This window comes from Heteronotia binoei, chromosome 19 (assembly GCF_032191835.1).
Source record: "Heteronotia binoei isolate CCM8104 ecotype False Entrance Well chromosome 19, APGP_CSIRO_Hbin_v1, whole genome shotgun sequence".
Lineage (NCBI taxonomy): Eukaryota > Metazoa > Chordata > Lepidosauria > Squamata > Gekkonidae > Heteronotia > Heteronotia binoei.
The window spans coordinates 21681197-21703348 of NC_083241.1; the positions used below are offsets into that span (position 1 = coordinate 21681197).

At 40.9% G+C, this 22152-nt stretch overlaps 1 protein-coding gene across 1 annotated transcript in view; it reads right to left on the bottom strand.

Moving 5' to 3' along the window:
* The window catches only part of ADAMTSL3 (ADAMTS like 3), a 378645-nt gene that overhangs the window by 205920 nt on the left and 150573 nt on the right, over nucleotides 1–22152 (bottom strand). Inside the window, exon 3 of the mRNA XM_060259735.1 lies at nucleotides 5581–5708. Within this exon, the coding sequence (XP_060115718.1) occupies nucleotides 5581–5708 (128 nt within the window). The remainder of the gene's footprint in view (nucleotides 1–5580; nucleotides 5709–22152) is intronic.

The following is a 22152-nucleotide window of genomic DNA, read 5'->3' on the forward strand; positions in this document are numbered from 1 at the left end:
ATGTCCTAGCAGCTGAGAGCAAGTACCATATTAAAGTTCTATCTTCTTTTGGAAATTTTTCCATTTGTAATCCCAGCAGAAAAGTCTCTGCCACTTTGTTGAATTCATTTCCCAAAATCTTAGAAATCTCTTGCTGAATCATCTGCCAAAACATTTTAGCCCTTTCGCAAGTCCACCACATATGGTAGAAAGAGCCTTCATGCTTTTTGCATTTCCAACACCTATCTGGCATCTTGTTGTTCATCTTTGCTAATTTTTTTGGAGTCATATACCATCTATACATCATCTTAAAACAGTTTTCTTTAATACTATGACATGTTGCAAGTTTCATAGAATTTTTCCACAAATATTCCCAAGATTCCATCTTTATTTCTTTATTTACATTAATTGCCCATTTTATCATCTGAGATTTCACTACTTCATCTTCTGTAGACCATTGTAAAAGTAATTTGTATACTTTTGAAATTAATTTCTCATTATCTCCAAGCAGAACTCTTTCTATTTCTGTTTGCTCCTTCCTTATTCCTTCAGTTTTGATATCATTCTCCACCAAACTTTTTATTTGTTGCATTTGAAACCAATCATATTTGTAACTCAGTTCTTCTGCAGTTTTCAGTTCTATTTTCCCACTTTGTATTTTTAGTAGCTGATTGTATGATAGCCGTTTTTCTTTGGCTGTTTTAGCCGTTATCTTTATCACTTCAGCTGGCACTATCCACAAAGGTCTCCTCTCATCACCATATTTCTTATACTTTATCCATACATTTAGTAAATTACTTCTTATATAATGGTGAGAGAAAAGGCCATCCATCTTCTTTTTTCCGTAATACAAGTATGCATGCCAGCCGAATTTTTTTCCATGGCCTTCCAGCACTAAAAGTTTTTTATTTAACAACGTTATCCATTCTTTCATCCATACGAAACAAACTGCTTCATGATACAATTTCAAATCTGGTAACTGAAATCCACCTCTCTCTTTTGCATCTGTCAAAATTTTCATTTTAATTCTTGGTTTCTTCCCGGCCCAAACAAATTCTGAGATTTTCCTTCGCCAATATTTATCAAACTGTTTAACATCTTTCACAATAGGGATAGTTTGAAACAAATACATAATCCTTGGTAGAATATTCATTTTTATTGCAGCTATTCTGCCCAACAATGACAATTTGAGCTTGTTCCACTTTAGCATGTCTTCCTCTATTCTGCGCAATAGCTTCTAATAGTTATTCTTGAACAAATCAATATTTTTCATTGTTATCTCTACCCCTAGGTATTTTACCTTAGAGGTAACTTCACAACCCGTTAGTCTTTGTAGTTCTTGTTGTCTATTTACCTGCATATTCTTGCACAAAATTTTTGATTTTTCTTTATTTATATAAAGTCCCGCCAACTCCCCAAACTCTTGTATTCTCATTAATAACAAAGGTGTAGCTTGTATGGGATTTTCATTTATAAACATTATATCATCAGCAAATGCTCTGTACTTATAGATATATCCTTTTATTTGTAACCCTTCTAAATCTTTTTCTTCTTGGATCTGCATCAATAAAATTTCAAGAGTCATTATGAACAACAATGGTGAAAGCGGGCAACCTTGTCTAGAAGGAGGACTTCCGGGGAAGGAAAATGCCGAGCTGAACTGTCTCTCGTAACGGGAGCAGGCTGAAAGTTTTGTTCGGGGTAGTAGAGGGCAAATCAAAGCCCACTGCCTACCTTTCTCAGTGAGAGAAAGGTCCAAGACTTGCACAGAAACTTTGAAAAGAGATTTACCTTGGCTGAAAAGAAGCCCTGAAGGGTTTTTTTTTTTTTTTTTGAGGCTTTGAGGGGTCTCGGGAAGTTTGCATAGTCAACGTCTGCAAGACTTTTCAGAGTCATTGATTTGACATAAGCTCGTCAGGATCCTAACCTTCTTGGACATTTCTAAACAACTAAAGCTTTGGAAGACCAGTGGAACTTGGATAAGTGGAGAAAAAGGTACAGAAGTTCTCTTTTCACTCCGGAGCTATTTATAGCTTAAAGGGACATATTAAAGGTGGGAAAAAGAAAAAAATATAAAGCTTGCAAGTAGAAGAAGGAAAGGGTGAAGTTTGGATTGTTTAAATATAAAGGACAGTGCTAAAAACTGCTAAAAACTGAAAAGCGATCAATGTTTAGTCTACCTTGCGGTTTTGGAAAAGAAAACAGCCACGTCGCACTGGAATACACTGGAACAGACCTGCAACACTTCTGAGCAAGACAGGAAATACGTCAAGTATCGTGAGATCTCCATGAGAGTTGATGGTGACAGAGGCAGGAAGCAGTAAAGAAAAAAGCCTACTCTATACCATAGAGAAACATCGGCAGCCATTGCTGGGAGGTCTAATTTAAAACATTGTTTTTAAAAGATTTGGGACTTTAAAAATTGACAGAATCAACTGGAAAAAGGGTAAGAAGACAGGAACTATTGACTACATTATTTGTGGGCTCCTGGGGTGATTTTAAAAGGGAAATTTTTTTTTAAAAAAGGAGCAAAAATCGCGGCCGCCATTTTGGAAATTTTAAAGACTTTTTTGATAAATATCTTGACTTTGGGGGCTCAGAAACCAGCGAAATTGGGCTTGCTGGAAAGGGCAAGCACTACTCTATTGAACCTGACTGTCAGATTTCAGATTGGTGAGGTCAAAAATTTCGTCATTTTTTAAAGGGAAAAAAATCTTAAAAAATTTATATCTGGGCCTGGGAAGCTCAGAAGAAGACAGAATAAAGTTTAACTAAGAGAGTAAATTTAGATCTTTTAAATTTGGTAGTTAAACTTGTAATTTGTGAGATCGAAATTTTTGGTATTTTTATTTATTCTATCCCTTTGTTTTTGCCTAAATGTCTGAACCCAGGCAGCCCCGAACAAGGGCTCTTTCATTAGAGAAAATGCAGGACCAAATGGAGGCCATGGAAGCCAGAATCATGAAAGGAGTTAAGAAAATGATAGATGAATTAAAGGAAGAACTTGTTACAGAGATTAAAAAAGAAGTGGATGATCTAAAAAAAAAAACTGAGGAAACAGCTAAGAAAGTGCAGGAGTTGGAAGAGAAAGTTAAAGTACATGATACCACCTTGTTGAAAGTTCAAGAAAAAGTGACAATCCACGACTGCAAATTAATGGAAAATCAGATACGTCTGAGAGGAGTACCTGAAGAAGAGAATGGTGATTTGAAAGGATATATAATAAAAATAATTGCAGAATTTTTAGATGAAGACCCTGATGACACTAAAAGTATGTATGATCACATGTATAGAGTTAACTCGCTTTTTGCCAAAAAAAACCAATCTACCAAGAGATGTTGTTGTAAGATATATGACAAAGGAAATGGTGGGAAGGATCATAAATAAAAACTTTGAAAAGTCACTGATAGTAGGAGGCAGTAGAGTGAGAATTATGAAGGAGCTGCCAAGACAAGTGATAAACGACAGGAGAACATACAAAAAGTTGACAGAAAAACTGAAAGACAATGGCACAAGGTACAGATGGATAATTCCCGAAGGTTTGAGCTTTGAACTTCAGGGGAAGAGAGTCACAATTACAAGTGCCCGGGAGCTGAGGAGATTTTTTGAAGAAAATAAAGAATTTGCACCATGATGGATTACAAATTACTGTCTTGGAACGTTAATGGACTAAATTCACCACAAAAAAGAAGGGCAACATTTCATTGGATCAAGAAGCAAAATTGTAATATAATTTGTTTGCAAGAAGTACATATCAAACAAAAGGATTATAAATTTTTATGGAACAAACAATTGGGAATGGAATTTTTTTCGTTAGCTGAACAGAAGAAAAGGGGAGTAGTTTTTTATATTAAACAAGATCTGGAGCCAAAGTTAGTATTTAAAGATAAAAATGGAAGATTTGTAGCAGTTGAGATAATATTAAGTGGGAAAAAAACGTTGTTATTGGGACTATATGCACCCAACGGTGCAAAGGATGTTTTTTTAAGGACATTGTACAACAGCTAGATGAGTTGACTTACGATCAAATACTCTTAATGGGAGATTTTAATGGAACAGTCGAGAACTCATTGGATAGATCTGGAGGGGGAAAAAATGATGGGAAAGAAGGGAAACTGCCAAAGTCTTTCTTTGAATTAGTTAAACAAGAAAACTTAGAAGACATATGGAGGAAGTTTAATCCTGAAGTGCGGGACTATACTTTTTTTTCTGCAAGACATAAGACTTTTTCTAGAATTGACATGCTATGGGGAACTAGAGACTTAGGCCTCATAACAAGGAAGATATTCTACCTAAAATTGGGGCTGATCATAACCCAATAATGTGGATTACAAAATTGTCCAAAAGATTAAGAAGATGGAGACTGAATGAAGATTTGCTACAGAGCAAAGAAACAGTGACATTTCTAGGAAAAGAAACTAAGGAATTTTTCTAAGTGAATGACAAAGAAGATATTGACTTTCAGATGGTCTGGGATGCTTATAAAGCAGTAATGAGAGGGTTGTTGATTACTCTGAACAATAAAGACAAAAGGAAAAAAGAAAAACAATTATTGGACATTCAAAATGAAATAAAGAAAAAAGAAGGGGAGCTGAGGAAAAGACCAGGGAAAAAGAAAATTCTAAGGGAAATTTCGATATTACAAACTCAATTAAGACATTTATTAAACAAAGAAGTGGAATGGAACCTGAAAAGGCTTCAGCAAAAATCGTTTGAAGGGGCAAATAAGACGGGGAAGTATTTGGCGTGGCAACTGAAGAAAAAGAGAGAAAACAAAATAATTAGTAGAATTGTGATAGATGAAAGAGAAGTAGTTACTTAAGAGGGAATAAAAAGAGAATTTTTTAAGTACTATGCCAAGTTGTTTAAAGGTGCTAAAGTAAAGAGAGAAAAGATAGATGAATATCTACAAAAAATAAAAATTGAGCCCCTAACTGAAAATATGAGAAAAGTTTTGAATGATCCAATTGAAAAAATAGAAATTGAAGCAGCAATCAACGCGATGAAAAATGACAAAGCTCCCGGGCCAGATGGATATACAGCTAAATACTTTAAAATTTTTAAGGAAGAATTAATACCAAAATTGCAGAAGTTGATGAATGTAATAAGAACCAAAGGGAAGGTACCAAATACATGGAAAGAAGCCGTTATTTCTTTGATACCTAAAGAAGATAGAGATGCCACAAATGTGAAAAATTACAGACCAATTTCGCTTTTGAATAATGATTATAAAATATTTACAAGAATTCTGGCAGAACGACTTAAGCAACATTTGATAAACTTTATAAAGGAAGATCAAGCTGGTTTTCTTCCCAAAAGACAAATAAGAGACAATATTAGAACTGTTGTAAATATTGTAGAATATTATGAAAGACATCCAGAAAAAGAAGTAGCATTATTCTTTGCGGATGCAGAGAAAGCATTTGATAATTTAAACTGGGACTTTATGTTTGCAGTGATGGAAAAAATGGAGCTTGGAGAAAGTTTTATAAGAATGATAAAGGCAATATATTCTGAACAAAGGGCAAGGTTGTGTGTTAATGCAGATCTTACAGATGAAATGAAAATCAGCCTTTCTTGTGCATAATATGAAGGACCAACCTGCCATTTAAGCATCTCCTGAGAGAGTAGGATGCACCTCCCCCGCAGGTACGGGAGCAATCACTCCAAGCTCCCCAGGCATCCCAGCCACCTTCCTTCTCTTCCTCTGACTGGGTAATTCTTGAGGTCTGGAAACATGACAGAAAAGAACAGTAACCCAGTAGCCCAGTAACACTGCATACTTTGCAAATCTTTTTAACAGTTATGATTCACCCTTGACAGATGATCTAGTCTGGAAGTAATAACAAACAGAAATGACTATTCCAAAGTAAATCACTGTACTTTTTTTTCAAAGAAAAGAGATATTTTGAATCAAACCCACAGACTCATAGAATCATAGAGTTGGAAGTTATCTCCACAATCATCTAATCCAACCCCCTGCACAATGCAGGAATTTCACAATACCGCCCCCTCCCCCCACACATACATCCCCAGTGTCCCCTGCAGGCTCCTTGCAAAAATTTCCAGGATCCCTTGCCAAACTGGCCTGGAGAAAAATTGCTGCCTGACCCCAAAGTTCTTTCCAGTTTTGAATACAACTGCACCAATCTCTTATTGTAAGTCCATATATCTCACCTGTGGAATTCTAAATTCAGCAATGAGCATCAGAAAAAAGGTGGGTTGTCCTTCTGGATACTGCTAAGGGGGTCAACATTGAGCACATGAAGCTCTTTATGCAAAGGCAGGTGTTAATCAGCTTTGACTGTCAAACTGACTCTCGAGCAGAGATAAGAACCTAAGAAGCCCTCTGATGGATCAGATCAGTGGTCCATCTAGTCTAGCATTCTGCCTGGCACAGTGGCCAGACAGTTGCCCTGGAGGACTAACAAAGAGGGTATAGAGACCAAGGCCTCCTCCACTTCAATGCTGCCTCCTAACATGGGTATTCAGAGGCTGACTGAATCTGGAAGTAGAGGTTCCCTTCAGTCACCAAGGCTAGTGGACATTAATAGACTTCTCCTCTATGTATCTTTCTAAACCCCTTTAAAACCCATCTACAGTCGTGACCCATCACTACAACTGCTGGTATGGAATCCCACAATGTCATTTCTTACCGAATGATGAAATAAGTAATTTCTCACATCTGTTCTGAATGTACTACCCACTGACTTCAATGGATGCCCCTGGATTCTACTGTTATGGGTTCTCTCCATTCCCTTTCTCCATGCATAATTTTTCATCAACCCTGACCTATAGGACTCCTTTAAGCAGGCGATGCTGTGTGCACTAAGGCCCCACCTAAACAAGATAGGCATCCCCAGATTCACCCAGGGGACTCACCGCCACAACAGCCCCATTCTGGTTGTGACCAATGTTCCCTCTAAGCTGTGGAGTCTTGTGAGCAAAAATTCTACTTTGTGAGCTGCTGGCATTAAAGTTGTGAGCTACTGCATCAATTAGTGTGCTCTGGGGCCATTTTTCCTGAGCTAAGACAAAAATGTGTGAGTTGGAGGCTGTGAGCCACCTCACACGAACTCAGCTTAGAGGAACCACTGGTTGGGACCACTGTGGCACAAGGGCAAGGAGATCCTGCCTTTCTCCTGCCATGTTTTTCCTCTCTGAAGTGGCACTGGGGAACATTATTTGCTCACCTGCCACCCCCAGTGCCATTTCAGGGAGACAAACCAGCATGAGGGGGAGGCAGGATCCTCACCTCCTCCTGCACTACAGAGGTCCCCACCAGAAGTGGATCCTTACAGTGCCGTTTGAAGGAATTCCTGGTTGGGAACTCAAGTTTGGTGTAGTGGTTAAGTACCGGGTTTGATTCCCCACTCCTCCACTTGCAGCTGCTGGAATGGCCTTTGGTCAGCCATAGCTCTTGCAGAGGTTGTCCTTGAAAGGGCAGCTTCTGAGAGCTCTCAGCCTCACCCACCTCACAGGGTGAGGTACAGGCTTTCTTGGGAGGTGGTGGGCTCTCCTTCCTTGGAGGTTTTTAAACAGGCTAGATGGCCATCTGACAGCAATGAAGATCCTGTGAATTTAGGGAGAGGTGTTTGTGAGTTTACTGCATTGTGCAGGGGGTTGGACTAGATGACCCTGGAGGTCCCTTCCAACTCTATGATTCTATGATTCTAGGGTGTCTGTTCTGGGTGGGGGTAAGGTAAAGGAGATTGTGACCACTCTGAGATTCAGAGTATAGGGTGGGATATAAATCCAATATCATCTTCTTCTTGTTAAAATGGCAATATGTTCCCAGGGCAAACCCAAGGACACCCCACTTGTCTAGATGGGCCTTGAACCTGGGACATGATGTATGCAAAGCATGTGTTCAGTTACTGGCAGTGAAGACTCGTTTCTGCTCGAACAGGCAATGCAGACTCTTTCCCAGTCTTAAAATTTCATGGACACCTGGAGGATTCCAGCATCGCTGCCAACCTCTGCCGCTTTTCCCTGACAGCTCCTGCAGGGAAGTTACGTGGTGTTAATGAAAACACTGGTGGCACCCAAAGTCACAGCTCATGTTTAAACACTTTGGCTATTACCTCTTGTCTGGAATGTTTCTATCGCCCCTCTTTAAAGCTGCAGGGTTTGTTTTATTAAAAAACAAACAAACAAAAGACGGTTCTTTTAAACTTGCAATCTGAATTCTACATCTACGCAACCAGTGCCCAAGGCATGGTGGGAATGATTCATTTTTGCCTGTGACTTTAGAGAAGGTACAGAGTGTGAGATGGGGGTAACAGGATCGAGAAGGGAATAGGAAGGAGCAGCCATGACTTCTGCACTCGGAAATTTCTCTATCTGGTATGTCCAACAGTACTTCCCCACCACCACCTGCCCTCCATACTTGGAGCCCACTTGCTGCCTAGAAAAGCTGCATTCCAGGGCTCAACCTGGGTAGGGTCACTAGTCTGCTGCCAGAATCAGGGGGTGTCAATCACATCAGCATGGTCCGTATGGCACTAACAGCAACTGTTAGCTCAGGGGCTCTCTCAGGGGTCGGTCCAGTTCTTTGGAATGGCTTTCCAGAGGGGTGTGGAGGGCACTGCCACTGGCCACATTCAGGAAAGCCTGCCAGGCCATCCTTTTTCAGTGGGTATTTGGTGGAGGGGAAGCTTCTTAGACAAATGTGGCTAATTGGGGCAGCTGGTTGTGGATCTGTGTGTTCTGTAATCTTTGTTTTTACTACCTTGCAAGTTTGTTTTAACTTGTTAATGGGCTGTTATTTATTTGGTGATTGTATTTGCTGCTACACCATGAAAAGTTTCAGATGCCCACTTTTGCATATTAAACACATATTAAAGGGGCAGGACGTTTTTCACCAGGTTATTGGCAACTCTAGTTAGCAACCCTGAGTCTAAGGAGAGAAGGTGTAATAGAAATGCTTTAAACAGATAGTTTCAATAGATATTCTGAAGTGCAAATGTCCCTTTGGAGACTAAGAAGCCTGATGCCCCCAAAATTAAGCTGAGCTCCTGAATCTATATGCACCATTTCATAGCTTTCAAGTTCCCAGATTCCATAACCTTTAAAAAGTCTGTATGATGTAGTGGTGAGAGCATCAGACTAGGATCTAGGAGACTCAGATTTGGATCCCCCCTCTGCCATGGAACCTTGCTGGTCAACTTGGGGGCAGTCACAGGCTGCCATAGGGGTGATGTGAAGATAAAGCAGAACAGAGGAGAATGGTATAAAGCTGCTTTGGTTTCCCCATTGGGAAGAAAGATGGTGTATAAATGTAGTAAATACATCAGTCAATCAAAATGAACTTATGCTGTCCCACTTAAAAATTCAATTGGCATCAAATTATATATGCAATAATTACTTTTCTATTGCATACTAGAGGTTTAAGTGCAAGCACTGTAGACCTCACTGTTCCATTCTGTTCATTTATTGTAATTAGCCATTGGCTGTCACAAATTTATAAAAATCTCAAGAGAAAGGGAAGTAAACTAGAAGTTTAAACATACTAAGTATCATGTAAGTATAACAAGAGCAGATGCAATACAATGGCAATAACAATAACGATATAGACATAAATCTTGAAGTTATCCCTTTGCTTTGCCACTATGGCACGTATTTTCTTTGCTGCAAGGGCAAAGACTGAAACTTTCTGGAAGATATAAGCATCAATAAAAGAAATACTATTTTTTCCTCAACTGTATAAGCACTTAGACCTGACAGAATTCCATCTAAAAATTTGGTCCTTGAACTGGAATAGAGAGAACAGAAAAGTAAATGGTGAGGTAAGTCCTCAATTGCATGAGAACTGCAAATGCATAAACGTTGGGCCACTGGAGTTTGATTAAAACGACCTTCCATGACTGCTGTTGGCACTGACTGGAATCGTAAGGAGGTAATGCTCGCTCTAAGACTTCACTGGATACCTTCATTTTTGCCACTGAAATATGAAATAATGTTGACAAAGGGACCTGATCTGGCCCTTATGCGGCTTTGATTAGACGGTATTGATGCCATGAGATACAGATGCACATAAAGAACATCTAATCATTGATATGTTGCACAGGATTATGTTTCTGGCCCTTCCAGGCTTGATATACACAACTTCATCACAGCACTGTTCTTTCAGAATCATAAACAGTGAACTGAATGAGGTTCTTCATGATCATAACATTATGTACATATGGAAGAATAACAGCATAAATATTTTAAGGGAAGGCAGGACATAAATATTTTAAGAAGTAGTGGCAGAGAAGTGGCAAAGAAGTACCATCCATCAAAGAAAACTTTTTGTGTTTCTTGAACCGATAAACACACACACACCCCGTGCCAAAGCACTTTTCAAGCTGCAGTTTGAAATTGCCATCTGCAACATTTGTTTTTAAGATCGTTATATTTTTATTGTACGAATTAATTTTTAACTCTGTATATTTATTAATTTCTGTTCTCTGCCCTGAGGGAAAGGTGGATTATAAATCAAAAATAATAAACAAACTTACTGGGGGGGGGGGGGGTGATAGTTTATGCTGTAGCACAGAGACCCATGATTCAAGAAAAGTAGATTTTAAAACTCCCGTGAAGAGAGACTCAAGCTCTTAAAACAACCTAAAACAACCTTTGACCCACTGGACTATACATACTTGCATTATGAAATTCTAAGTCTGTTTCAATGGGCAAATCTTGTGGACATAAAAAAGGGATGGCTTGTCCTGCGATTTAAAAGGCGAATAAACAACATTACATTAAATATGTCAATTGACAGAGAAAATGATATGGATTGAACTGGGGCCTTGGCACACATAAATCAGATGCTCTGCCCCTGAGCCACAGATCTGACCTTGCACAAATGACTCTCAAGAAGAGTGGAAGGTGGGTGTGTATGAACTGCCATCAAGTCACTTCTAACTTATGGTCTTTACAGCAATCAAGACGCCATGCCAAAGTTGGGGATGTCTTGACATTCGTCCACTCTATGAAGTTACTGGAGGCGATAGCCCTCAGAGGGAAGAATTTACAAGTCTGAGGAGATTCTCTCATGCACCCTACACCCCAGTTAAGAAGTGCAGAGAGTGTCCTCAAGCATTTCCATTGGCCAAGAAGCATAAATAGGCCCATCACTGATGGTCTGGGTAAACTGGGAGAGTCAAGTTCGCAAAATTGCAAGGAGGATTCGCACCAAAAGCTCCAGGGGGTGATAGAGAAAATACCTATCTCTAAATTTATTTATTTATAGCCCACCTTTCTCACGGAGACTCAAGTTTGAACCTGCTTTCCATTTTCATCTAGAAATGCCCTATTGTATCAAAAGCTCAGGAAATGTCAACTGAAACCAGTAAAAGCCTTACAAAAGCAACTTTAGCAAGCAACTCTTAGGCAGAGTCCCAAACCAAAATATTACCCTTCAGTTCTGTCAAGTCGGCTGAATTCAATAACGAGTCTCTTGATAGAGTAACAAGTTTATTGTAATCAGAACTAGAGACCATGGCAGAGATTGAAGGACTGAAATACATATGCACTAATCCAGTATTTAAGGTATGAATCTAAAGGTTTCCTACGGGGGGGGGGGCAATCTATGCAACACATCTTCACACTAGGATGCTACTTCTTTCGTTCCCAGGCCGAAGCCTTGACACCCCATACTCCCCACAGAGAACAAGGCTGGGAAGGCGCCACTATCTTGTTCACATGTTAGCATTTCAAAGCAGGTTACACAACAAAGGCCTTTCTAGTGAGGGGGCAGGAAAGTGGGCTAGCAGCCCCCGGTGTACACTGTAAAGTACCCAGACTCCTTTACTTCAGAACCAAACTTAATACAGATATTGAGTAACTCATAGCAGACTTGACAAGTTCATGTTTGTAACTTATTGATTTAATTCCTAACTGTGACCCTCCAGATTCTTCCCAGTATAAGTCATGCCACTTCACTGGTATTTCTTCCTCTTATTTGAATTGGGTTTCACAGCATAGGCAAATATAATACATAGATTTGATGAAAGCTGACAGCTAGTAAATCAAATATTATTTTGCTAGTAAATTACCAGGCCGGCTCAAACTACCTTTAACTCTTTTCCCATGGGACAAATGATTTGGACAGGCTGGAGTTTAAATCAACACTGTGGGTACTGGTTGAGTCAAATGAGTATGAAGACAGATTTGTTGGCACAAGAGCTTTGATCTTCCTAAGGAAAATTAGATTTTTTGGAACCAGATACCATTCAGAAGAATCTGTTCTTATCTACTCCCCCAATTTAATAGCTGAACAACCGTGCATTGTTTTGGAGCTCTTAATCACATTCAGCTCTCCGATCCTTAAGCACTCTTATGAGGGGGAAAGACCTATTACAGGAAGCTGGGCTTAATTCTCCATAAATATGCATAGGGACTTAGTGGAATTTTAATTACTTTACAAATTCCTCAAGTTGTCCATAATTTTATGACTGCAACTTCAGCTGGGAGATTTGCATGTGTGACTGTAACACATGTAAGTAAGTGCCTTTGTGCTTCACAGTGTAGTATTTTAACAATGGGAGTCAGCTTGTACATTCAGTCATCAGGTATTAAGCAATCAGGTGGTGCATGCCTGAACTGGCTGGGTAATGCTAACCTTATTAAATGGGGGAAAGAACCTGACATTATGTATGGCACCAAGAGTCTTGAACAGGGACTTTGACAACATGATCCAGACCAGGCTTTTTTTTTTTTTTTTTAAGCAGGGACAGTTCCAGCTGGCTTTGTGTCAGGGGTGTGGCCATGCAAATGAGTTCCTGCTGGGCTTTTTCTACAAAAAAAGCCCTGATCCAGACACTTCACTCTCTGCACCACTGTGGTAGACTGACAAAGGAAGGCTCCACTGGCTATTCCATGCTGCCGCCCAGCACCACCTCTGTATGTGGCCAGAGAGTAGCATTGCAACTTTCAGCACAACAGTGATCAGGAGCCAAAATGAGCCAATAGAATCCTATCTGGCTGTATAAAGTCACTAGATCAGGCTTGGTTCTTCTGACTTGAGCACAGAGTGAGCTTTCTCCACTAGTCCTGCCCACTTCCTGACTTGCCATCAGACAACTGCTGAGATAGCCTAGGTACATCAGCACAATGAAGATGGAGGAGTAGAACTCGTTGGGTTTGGTTTAGGATGGCTGGACTGATCAGGCAGCCGTCCTTACCTTCACTTAGCAGAGTGCCAAACTATCTCAAAAACTGCACAGAGAGCCCTTGCTTTAAGTTAAGAAACCAGTACTGGTGGATTTATTTAAAGAAACATAACATATAAGTGTAGTGGAGAGAAAAAGTGACTATCTATTCTAACTAACTATGGATGGCTTTGGATTGATAGTAGGCCACCTGCTTAGTTCAGATCAGGAGGAGAGACACCATGCTGTTCCTCCTGATGCATGCAGGGAAGAAGAAGGAAGAGGAGGAGAACAAAGAAGAAGGACGTTCCCCCAGATTACATTCTACTGGTTAGAGAGCGTGAGTGATAGTAAAGTAGACAGGAAGGAGACTGATATTGTCCTAGCTATCTAGCTTGCTCTGTGGTGTTTGTAGTCTTGGAGGACTGAGCAACAGACATAGCCAGTCTGTTCTTCCAACAGAACTCAGCTCAAAACTTCAGCTTAGATACTATGGGAAGAACAAGGGAGAACAAGGAGGAAGAAGAAGACTGCAGATTTATACCCCACACTTCTCTCAGAGACTCAGAGTGGCTTACTATCTCCTATATCTTCTCCTCCCACAACAGACACCCTGTGAGGTGGATGGAGCTGAGAGGGCTCTCACAGCAGCTGCCCTTTCAAGGACAACTCCTGCGATAGCTATGGCTGACTCAAGGCCATTCCAGCAAGTGCAAGTGGAAGAGGAATCAAACCTGGTTCTCCCAGATAAGAGTCCACACACTTAACCACTACACCAAATTGGTTCTCAAAGCGAAGGTCTTGGGTTCTGCGCTTTGCACTTCTCAGCCAGTCTCATGGGCGAGGCTTTGCTCATACTGCATCATGGCCGGGGGGGGGGGGGGGGGGAGGTGAGAAGACACAAGTTCACTGGAAGAATCAAGCATATTCCCAACTATACCACAAACGTACATTTTTGGCAGATTAACATGCCATGTTTATATCTAGAACTAATTTTAAGGTTTACCATCTTTGGGGGTTCTGTGCCCCTTAGGATCAAGAGGAAGGAACAACAGCTTCAGTGGGGCCCTCTGCAGTCATTATTCATCAGCCAGCAAGAGGGATAAACTTTAATTCCATTCCATTACAATTTGTTACATTAGCTATCCAAAATATTATCTAAACATTTACAGCCAGAAAGTTTCATTACCAAATATTAGATAAAATAAGGTAGAAGGACGTTTCCCGCCCCATCCCTATCCATTCTAAAAATTCTCTACATTATAAAAGGCTGTAAAATTGTGTAGCCAATTTATCCAATTTTCTAAAGAAATTTTCCAGGATTTCAATGGACAACATATAAAGGTACTAAAAATACTTTTGGCAGCTTATTCACTTGGCCAGAATTTGCAAGTAACAAAAAGCTCATTCCAAGATAGGATTGTCCATATAAATTTTCTACTGCAAAACGTCCAGTTTCGTTTTATAATTTTCTGATAATTCCCCAGTTTCTTGTAAGTCAAGTTTTCCCTCCCTCCCTACAAGAATTGACATGGCAGTACTAGGATTATTGCATAGCTGGGACAATAAATCAGCCAATAAAACTGGATTGTGCAGATTAATTTTATTTCACAATTACCCAAATTAATTTAGCATCAACATGAATCCCTCAGGAGAGGTTGTCCAGAGATTCAGAGAGCAGAGTTGTCATGGCGGCAAAGTGCTGTTTCTCATTTTCAGTTGAGTCTGGTGAATCAATGGAGATTCTCAATCGGTTTCCAGAGGTGGTAATGAGCTAGACAATGGACTCTCTTGAACACAATCCTAATTCTAAGATAAAGAGTGGGTCAGTCCTGGACAGGGTTGTACCCAAGCTTCACTGCTTGAGAGTATTAGATGAGTGTCAGGAGATATAGTCTCAGGTCTCCTATTTAGCACCTTTCTCTAGCTTCCACTTGTTGTGCCTGCTATCTCCCTTTCCTAAGAGGCACATGGTCACAATATTACTGGCCTACTAATCGCAAACTGGCAGTTTGTGATCTGTGCAAAGTGATGGGGTGAGGTAGGAAGTTTGTGGGGGTGAAGTGTGTCTTGGTTCAGTTTTTCCCTGTTTTTGCTCCTCTCCTCTTGGGAGGGTGGAATTCACTGTTATGGGTTTGGGGGGAGGGTGGTTCCTAGGGTGGAAGGAGTGTTGGGATTGGTGGAGATTTCTATTTGGCACCGCCTACAGGGAGTGACTCCTCCTCATTTCAGTGATGTTTGGTATTCCCAATGGTAGTTGTTGAATGTGGAAGCTGGGAGGGGAATTTCTCTGTGTGCACATGTCTTCCAAGAAACAATCTGTGGGGTACTTATAGAGGGGGCATCCGTATGGTGTCAAAAGGGGAGTATTGGTTTTCTGTCTCATTTAAACTGCCTGGATAACGAAAACATTGAGAGAGTACTGCATATCTTATGTTTTGAATTTATTTTATTTTACATATTTTTTGCATCTACTTTATTCTTGCATATTTGTATTGAAATCTTTCTGATAAGAAATTTTAAAAAATTAAAAAGTTAGTGGACTACTAATAATACCAGATCAGATGGTGCAGAGTTGCCTTTGAAGAATATCCAGAACTTCACATTCTAACTAACTGATAAAACACTGCAAAAAAAAAAATTCTTGTACATATATGGATCAATCAAGATTCATTTTGTGTGGGGACATACTAATGCCTGTGAGGACACATGTACCGCAATAAAACACCATACAAAAATGGTCTTAATGCTGTCATACAACACCTTGTCCTATGTGTCAGTACTTTCTGGGGACCAGGGACCCATCAAGATTTCCAAACCAAAGGCTTGGATCTAGTATTATGGCTTGTTTAACCAGGCAGTACAAAACAAAGACATGAGACAACAATGTGACTTGGCCTCTTGCCTGGTGGCATGTGGGTCAGTGGGAACTTCTGAAGCCAGCAGAGGCCTGGATTTAAAAGAAATGCGACAACTTGAATCCTATTATCCTTTCATAAAACAAACCAACTTCCTATTGGTTAGAACCAGTCAATGGACTGGTACTACCAGGTAACACTAGAAATGTCTTTCTATTTGCTTTCTAAAGTGCTTTTAACTGTTCTGTTTCTTATTAAACAGACTGTTTAAGTTGGGCTGTAGAACCACACTTCCAGAGCCTTCCATTTCTTTTGACACTAAAGGAAATAGTGCAATTATGTTAAGCATGGGTTTGTTGTTATTCTTCAAAACCATCTAAACTGAATTCAAAAGACCACAGCTGAGAGGTGGTAGGTAAATCAACCGTATAAATGGTAGGCCTATTTTCAGTGCAGGTAAAAAGGAAGGTTCAATTCATCATTCCTGTTCTGCCAAGATGCGGAATTTCCTGTCATCCTGAGAAAGCCAGCTGCTTTGAGTTCATGGAGATAAGGCATGGTAGAATTACTTTAAATTAATGTAAATTAAATAATGGCAATAATAAATGTAAGCAGCAATATGCGACAGAACACAGGGCAATTCTCTCCTGGCATAGCCAACACTGCAAGGTTTGCATGCGCAAACCTGCCATGTCTCTTTGAGCACTGCTGCTTAGGCCATTCAATTATGGAAATGAGCAGTGGGCAGTTGGGATTTGCCATATCCAACAGGCAAGGGGAGGGTGAAAATGGGGCAACGCCAACCTAGGCCTGCCCAGAAGTGCCAGCCCTCTTGGGCCTTCAGTGTGAGGCTCATACCCTCGCTTCAAGGATGAGCAGCTTGTTGTGGGTGGAAGGAGAAGACCTGCTCTGCATTCAGAAGCTTCCCCCTCTCCTGTTTTTTAAACTATAAACTGCTTTGAAAGACCATTAGGGAGACATGCAGGAGATAAACAAAATAATTTCTGAAAGGAGAAGGAAACCTTCTTCTCACTAGACAGAGATACAATCTCATCCATCTTCACACAGTCCCTTGGGGAACTGCTGGCAGATGACAGTATAATCCTAAATGGAGTTAAAAAGCTAAAGGTGCAAGCGCTGAGTCATTACCAACTAATGGGGTGATGGTCACATCACGTTTCTTGGCAGACTTTTTAAGGGGACTGTTTGCCACTGCCTTCCCCAGTCATCTACACTTTACCCCCAGTAAACTGGGTACGGAAGGATGGAAGGCTGAGTCAATCCTTAGCCGGCTACCTGAACCCAGTTTCTGCTGGGATCGAACTCATGTTGTGACCAGAGCTTGGACTACAGTACTGCAGCTTACCTCTTTGTGCCACGGGGCTCCCCAAAACAGAGCTATACCCTTATAAATCCTTTGAAGTTACTGGGCTTCAAGGGGTGTTAACTGTTTCAGGGCTGTAGTCATCTTAAAGAAAATCCCTCATGCAATTCTCATTCAAGCGAGCAGAATTCTTATTGGGTACACCTGACCTCACGGAAGAGGAGAGGGAGAGCAGAGAACAATGTCATGAATGGAGGGCAAGAAGAGTAAATGAAGCTCACCAGAGACCACAATGAGAAATGTGACCTGGGCAGCACACATTAGAGCTCCACCAGTTCTATTCCACTGCTGTGTGATTCATTTCACAGCTTTATAAAAGGCCAACTCTGTGGCAGTGGATGCCAGTTTTATGTCTCTCACAATTATATATCTGAAATATAATGACAGATTACAGGAAATGGCTGTATGGACAGGGTGATTTATAAACTCCTTTAAACAATGCAACTTTTATCAGTTGCGCAACATTAATCACCTACCTATGAACAAATATTTTCTTGCATATGATCCTCTCAAGAGTGATTTGCTGAAAACTGATTAGGAGGGAAAAAGAGATTTATAAATTGCCTTTATCTTCTAGGCCAACTTAATGATTTCTTCTTGATAAACAGAATCATGTGAGTTCCGTGAATAATACAGAATTAGCTAAAACTTATTCCTTTATCCTGGAAACCAGGAAAATAGTAGCATAACATGAAGAATATTTAGAAACTTGAGAAAACTATTCTGGGGAAAGCATTACTATGTTCTAGGGGTGGCTTGCCATTGCCTTCCCCAGTCATTTACACTTTCCCCCCAGCAAGCTGGGTACTCACTTTACCAACCTCGGAAGGATGGAAGGCTGAGTCAACCTGGAGCCGGCTACCTGAACCCCCAACTTCTGCTGGGATCAAACTCTGGTTGTGAGCAGAGATTGGACTGCAGTATTGTAGCTTACCACTCTGCATCATGGGGCTCATCAGCCAAATTTGGAGGGCAGGGGGACTAAACCCATGGAGACAATCCAGTGAACCAAGAGGCCACAGTTTGTGCACATTTCAGTTACAAAACCAGAAGTGCAGAAGGTGCTTTCCTGCCAGGATACTGCATTACATATTTTGTCATATGTAATTACTTGGTCAAAGAGAGAGGAATTATTAAAGAAAAACAAAACCTGATTTGTATAAATGACCCGTCATTCTAATTAAAGTTTCAGACAGGAATAATTATCTTAGCTTTAGAATTAAAGATGGGGAGAGGGGAGAAAAAGCAGATGAAAGGAAGAAATCAAGAGTTGGCAGGATATTGTCCTTTTCAAAACAAGGCTGAAGCTGAATCGGTGGACTTGGTCATGGTGTTGGGGAAAGGACACAGCCCAGCATGGCTGAATGGGCAGCAAGTTAGATGCATTGGTCACAAACAAGATGCAACCAATTATGCATGGGGAGGTTTTAAATGTTTTCTCTCCCACCCCCTCAACACATATCTAGCAGCAATTCACCTCCACTCTTAATGCCTTTTAGAGCTAGGGCATTTCAAAAGCTGTTTGTGATTGAGCAATAGAAGCCTACTGTTCAAAGTGGAGAGAAAACTTAGTTTAGGTATGCAGAAGCTTCAAGATGGACTTACATGTTTTCATGGGATCCCAACATGTATTTATACTCCTCTATTCCTCCCTGCAGGAAAGAGCAGTGCTACCCATTTTAACCACTCAAAGAAATGCACAGGCAGGTAGAAAGTATGGAAATTATATCTGTGGGTCCAAGCACTGGGGAAACCTGATGTACAATTGCCACATGGCTGCTGTCCTAAGAGCAGTTTTTTATGATCGCAAACAAACCTGGAAAGAAGTTTACTCATTAATCTGAATACTTTTAACCCACTTTCTTCATTCTAGTGGAATCACAGCAGGCTAAAACAAAAGTAAAACAACATATACTAATCCACAAAGAAGGGAAGCAGAGCAGGGGTTAAAACCCACATTTCCTAATGGCAATAATCCTCCCCCCAACCCTTGGATCTGAACTTGTATTCTTCTCTAAGCCAAATCTGCTAGGCCATACTGGCTGCTCCTCCCTTCACTCCCTCCTGTGACATCACGGCAGTTTATCCAAACATGATGAGATGTGCATGCATCACTGCCACCACCCTAAAACCCCTCAGCATATTACAGCTTTAAGTGTCTCATTTGCAGACAGTAGAACTGTAATTGATTCCTGAATGACAGCTGCTCGCCTTGCTTAGGCATCAAAGAGTTTATATAAAGTACCAGGGGAAAGCCATGCTGGCTGGGTTTGGCAAGCTTCAGTACAGAATATATTTTTATGACCAAACGAAAACACCGAGGGAAGATTTTTTTAAAACATTAGCATGTTTATTATGGGGGAAAGTTGGCAAACTACTTAAAACAATCACAAAGTGTAGAGTTATCTCACTCATGGAAATGGCCTGGGAACATTTTTTTTTAATGCTTAATGAGCTACACCTAACAGGAATGACACTGCTCAAGGTGATGCCATATGGCAGGGCCAGTCCATTTAATAATGCATCAGTGAGGCTTCTTGGTTTGCTTAATCCTCTGAAGACACTGCCAAAAAGGCTTTTGAAAATGGGATGCTGAAACAAAACAGCAGACCAAGACAAAGGGAGAGAGAAAGAGCTTTGTCAATGGTCAGCCAGGGCTCAGGGAAAGTGAGGTCTCCTCAGAGGAGAAGGGATCCTGTGTAGCCAACCCAGCACTGGCAGAAAGGTTATGCAGGAAAATGAGCTGCAGGCATGGCAAGACTTACAGTCAACAACTGGCACAGAACCACCTCCACCCTCCAACCCTAGTTCAGCAGGTGAAACGCAATTGACCGCTCCCAGCCCTCCGAGCTCACCTGCACCTTTAGAATGCCGCAGACAAAGGCTGAGAGCTAAGCTACAGGTTAGACGATGAAGCACATGCCTCTTGGCTCGCTGCCATCTGCCTGCTGATAGTGAAGATGAGACTTGAGAGGACTACTCCTGAGCAGCTGGCTGAAGACACTATGTGCGGGTATACGGTTATAAAGCCTTTCAGAGAGAGGAATGTGTATGTGTGTGTGCACCTGAAAGTCATGGCTGACTCCTGGCAACCCCTTACTGGGGCTTGGATGTTCAGAGAGATGATTCTGCATCCCAGCCCTGGTATTCCTTGGAGATCCAAGTACTTGCCAGGGTTGCAAGATCTGATGACACCGGGCTTGCCTGGGTTTTTGCCTCCAGAGAGAGGCTTGTTGGGCGTGGAGGCAACCTATGCATTAGATGCTGAACCTCCAACACTGCCTGACTGATTCCTGGAAACCTGACCTTAGAATGGATGACTCTGATTTCTGAAGCCTGACCTTGGACCAAACCTTCCTGCTTTGATTGAGCTCTGAACCCCTGACCTAGGACTGCCTGATGATGCTCCCTCTAGCTTGATTATTTCATGAATGATACAAAAAGCAGAAAACAGTTAATTGAACAAATAGCAAAAGCAACTGTGTATACTAATTGTATACTTACTATTGAAAGAGAGGTTTATATATTATGAACTTTGCATACTTACCTGTTGAATTGTTACTTTGTGTATTTACCTGTTGGATGAAAGATGTTCTCCTTTGTCTTCGCTAGTATTTTGACAATTTAATAAAGTTTGTATAGAACTATTACTGGGATATAGTATTGTAAGTCAAAATGCCTTCAAAACGAGGTTGGGGAATTGTCAGGTGGGCACCTGGCTTAATCAAGATCTTTTACCTATGTATACAGGATACACGTCCAGAAATTAATGCTTAAATTTGTCAGGGACTCCAATTAAGTAAAACAATTAAAATTTATTCCAGAAAAATATAGAACTCACATACAAGGCAATGTGCTCATGAAACATACAGTCCTAGAAAAAATAGAGAGATAGAGACAACACATGGATAGACAAACAGGGTGATTACCGATCGTAGACTTCAAGGAAGGCTCCAATGGCGACGAAAGAAGACGGGGGAAATAGGAACCTCAACTGATCAGGAATCGGGGATGGATCTAGACAGCGGAACTGGGGTACTGCTAGATGCACACATGTGGGGGGCTGTGTCACCGGTTATAAAGTCTCCCTTGAGCCCTTAGGGGATGGGAGGTACAGGGGTGGAAAACGGGAGGCTCTGCAGTGACCATAAGGGCTGGATTTCTGCAGTAGCCAATAGCAAGTTAATTGGTGGCACCTAATTGGGTGCCCATAACTGACCAATGAACAAGCTTGGGCCCTGGTTATCCGATGGGGCTCCCAGGTAACAATGAGCCAGGGTGGGGCAGCTCCAGGATGACCGTTGGGGAAAAGAATGGGGGAAATCACTGGGCGGAGGTGTGCTTAAGAATTTTAAACTTATCTTAAAAAATGACAATAGATGGCCAAATTGCTACCTAAGGTAACACCCGGTTTACACAAAGAAGTGTTATTATTATGTAGCCTGCTATGAAGCATGCTAGATCAAGAACTGTCAAAGTGACAGCTAATCACATGACAAAGAGTCACAGGACTAATTAACCTGGCTGATGTAAGGACTGGTAATATCTGGATCTGTTCAGAGGAGTCAGCATGAGTCAGCAGTTAGCTGATTGGTGGGCTGTCCTATAAAAGCAGCAGAGTAACAGAGTGTTTTTTCTCTCTATGTATATGGCTTACTGGTGAAGCACTTTGCTACTCTGGACTATAATTGTATATAACTTCACTGTAAATATATGTATAATACACGGTTTGTTATACTACCAAACTGGTGTGTTGGCTCCTTATATCGACGTTCCTGTTGCTAAGGCAAGTTAC